Source organism: Otolemur garnettii, unplaced genomic scaffold, assembly GCF_000181295.1.
Source record: "Otolemur garnettii isolate 467f Iridium unplaced genomic scaffold, OtoGar3 scaffold00281, whole genome shotgun sequence".
NCBI lineage: Eukaryota > Metazoa > Chordata > Mammalia > Primates > Galagidae > Otolemur > Otolemur garnettii.
The window spans coordinates 1-2,926 of record NW_003852676.1 but is presented as its reverse complement, the minus strand read 5'-3'; the positions used below and the strand labels follow the sequence as shown (position 1 = coordinate 2,926).

The following is a 2,926-nucleotide window of genomic DNA, read 5'->3' as shown; positions in this document are numbered from 1 at the left end:
GAGAATTGCTTGAGGCCAAGAGTTTGAGGTTGCTATGAGCTGTGACACCACGGCACTCTGCCAAGGGTGACATGAGACTCTTTCTAAAAAAAAAAGGGTGGCGCCTGTGGCTCAAAGGAGTAGGGTGCTGGCCCCATATGCCAGAGGTGGCAGGTTCAAACCCAGCCCTGGCCAAAACCTGCAAAAAAAAGAAAAAAAGAAAAGAATAGATCTCTGAGGACCGTAGACCAGGATGAGACTGGGGGCCTTTACCCAAAGATGGGGGGTAGTCCCTGAGAACCTCAGTCTTAGTATAAGGCCCGCTGTCCGTTTTTAGGGTTACCCAGCAGCTGGATGACCTTTTCAGGGACCTCAGGTTCCAGGGATCTTAGATCTTTAGAATCTTAGTATCCAGGGCACATAATCTTAAACCCGTCCTCCTTGACCCTTGTGTGAAAGTCCTTACTTAGCAAACATCAATCTCAGGACCTGGCAGTCTGAGGACCTTATTTAGACTCTGAATTTGGGAAATGATATTCTAGGGACTGGAATTAATGGAATCCGAAGGTCCTCAGCTCCCTTGGGGATTTGGAGTGTCAGCTATGTAGGTCTAGGGCTTTCCACAGAGAAAATCCTGATGTCTTGTGTCTCTAAGGGCCTTCGAAACTAAAGTCCAGGGACTGGGGCAGGGAGGGTCTTTAATCCTCAAGGTCTTGCTTGGACTCTGGCCCTGACACTCTAAGGAATGCAGTCTCCGAGGACCAAAGTCCAACTTTGGCTTCAGCAGTGAGGATCTGGGCTTTCAAGTCTAAGGACATGTGGAATTAGTATGTCAGGGACAGAGGAACTTATAACCAAGAGGGCAGTCTCCAAAGACCTCGCCCCGAAACAGCTCAGGTCATGTGGCATCACCTGATGACCTCAGGGCACAGGTCCTGGTCCCAGGGATAGCAGAGCACCAAGGTCTTAGTACCTAGAGGTCTCTGGAATCTCAGGCTCTGAAGGGCGAGGTTCTCAGCTGCTTAGTCCAAAATGGCCCCCAGAGATAAAGCACAGATCCTACACTCCAGGCTTTTTACCCTAGGGAGTGGTAGTATGGGGGCTATAACCCCGGGGCAAGGTACTTAGTGCGTTAGAAACCAATGCAGCAGGGTTAAGGACCTGTCTTGGTCTCTAACTGCCTCAAAGTCCACAGATTGAGGGTCTCAGGGCTGAGCCTGCAAGCCTCATGTGCCAAGCATCTCACACTCTGGGAATTCTGCTGCCTTCAGCCTGGAGGTCGAATTTCCTTGCATTTGTGGATATTCAGAGTGAATGGAATCTGGAGCTTGGGGTCCTTCTCCAGCTGATTCCTCTGAAATTCAGCCCTAAACTTCTGAGGGGTTGGGCTCTAGTTGGCTGGCCTGGATACCCAGCACCCAGAAATTTGTCCTCAAGATCCCGGAGTTGCCGGGCAAGGAGACCCCAAGCAGGGAGAGGAGTCTTGAGATGGGCAGTTCTTGATGAATGAATGACTCAGGACTACAAAGGCCCCAATGCCAGCCTTCTAGAAGGCCTTGCTTTCAAGGTCCTCAAAATTGGGAGGGCTCTCAGTCTAAGTCTTCAGAAGCTACCTGCTCCATGGAAGCCCCCAGAACTCAGAGTTGTCTGGACCTGGTGTGCACAGACCCAGGATGGAAGTGAACTTGCATCCTAGACAGCCTTTTGGCCTGAGGGATGTCCTGCCTGCACGTCCACTGGAGGCCTCTCCTCTAAGACCTTTGTTCTCTCCCTGCAGTTGAGCCAGAGGGCTCCTGCCCTGCATTCTCAGACCCCACCCCCTGCCCAGCCCCGCCTTCTGGCAGGTTTCCTCCATTCCTGTCTGGCCCCTCCCCACTGTGAACCTGCCTCTCTCATCTACAGGAGGTACAGAGGGGGCTCCAGGAGCGCGGCCAGAGGAAGAACCAGAGGCTCTACTTCCTGAATGTGGTGCAGGCCGTGTCCCAGGAGGGGGCCTGCGTGTATGCTGTGTCGGACATGAGGAAGCGTGGGGAGGCCGCAGGCTACTGAAGAGACTGCTCTGCCCAGAGCAGGGATCTGGCCACTGGTCAGTCCTGTCCCCAGGCTGGATGTGGCCAGGGGACCAAGCACTCTGGCAGTATCTGGAGCCCCGGCTGTGGAGTCCACCTGGGATTGGAAGAAGTGGGGGCCAGCCTGGCAGATGGACAGCCATGGTGGCCGAGCCTTGCACTTGACCCCCTCCCTGAACTCCTTGTGTCCTATCCCACCTCCCCATCCTGTCCTGACACAGGCCTCTGCCCCTGTCACTCACTCACCATCTGTGTATATCCTACAGTCCAAGATTAAAGAGGAGGCCAGACCACAGCCTGATTCAGCAGCTCTGAGTTGGGGATGGGGACCCTTAGATGGTGCTCATGGGGCACATGTATCAAGCTCCTATGGTTCTCTACAATGTACCACCACAGAGGCAGGGAAACTGAGGCTCACAGATGGTCCAGGCCTCACCCTGCCACCTTGAACAGAGGCATGCACCCCACCCCCACCCCACCCCTACACTGTTCCAGGCTTTGCTGAGGCTCAGCTGTGTGACTGGGTCAGGTCCTGTGTGTTGGTGGGAAGAGAATGTGGCCCGGGAACGCCTGCCCCAGACTCCTGCGGGAGCTGGGCCAAGGTTCATCTCTGGACCTTGTCATCTGTGCCAGGAAAGAATTGGACAAAGCAAGACCCAAGAACACTTTCTCTAGCCCCAACACTTCCTATTCTTGAGACCAGGGTTTCTCACCCTTGAAACCATCAACAGTGATGTAATTCTTCTTCTTCTTTTTTTTTTGAGACAGAACCTCAAGCTGTTCCCCTGGGTAGAGTGCTGTGGCATCACAGCTCACAGCAACCTACAACTCCTGGGCTCAAGCGAGTCTCCTGCCTCTGCCTTCCAAGTAGCTGGGAC

General features: G+C 53.8%; 1 protein-coding gene across 1 annotated transcript in view; it reads left to right on the top strand.

Moving 5' to 3' along the window:
- The window catches only part of GGT5 (gamma-glutamyltransferase 5), a 33,360-nt gene extending 31,026 nt beyond the window's left edge, over window positions 1-2,334 (top strand). The window contains exon 12 of the mRNA XM_012813593.2: window positions 1,882-2,334. Within this exon, the coding sequence (XP_012669047.1) occupies window positions 1,882-2,028 (147 nt within the window). The 3' untranslated portion in view covers window positions 2,029-2,334. The remainder of the gene's footprint in view (window positions 1-1,881) is intronic.
- Window positions 2,335-2,926: the final 592 nt, after the last annotated feature.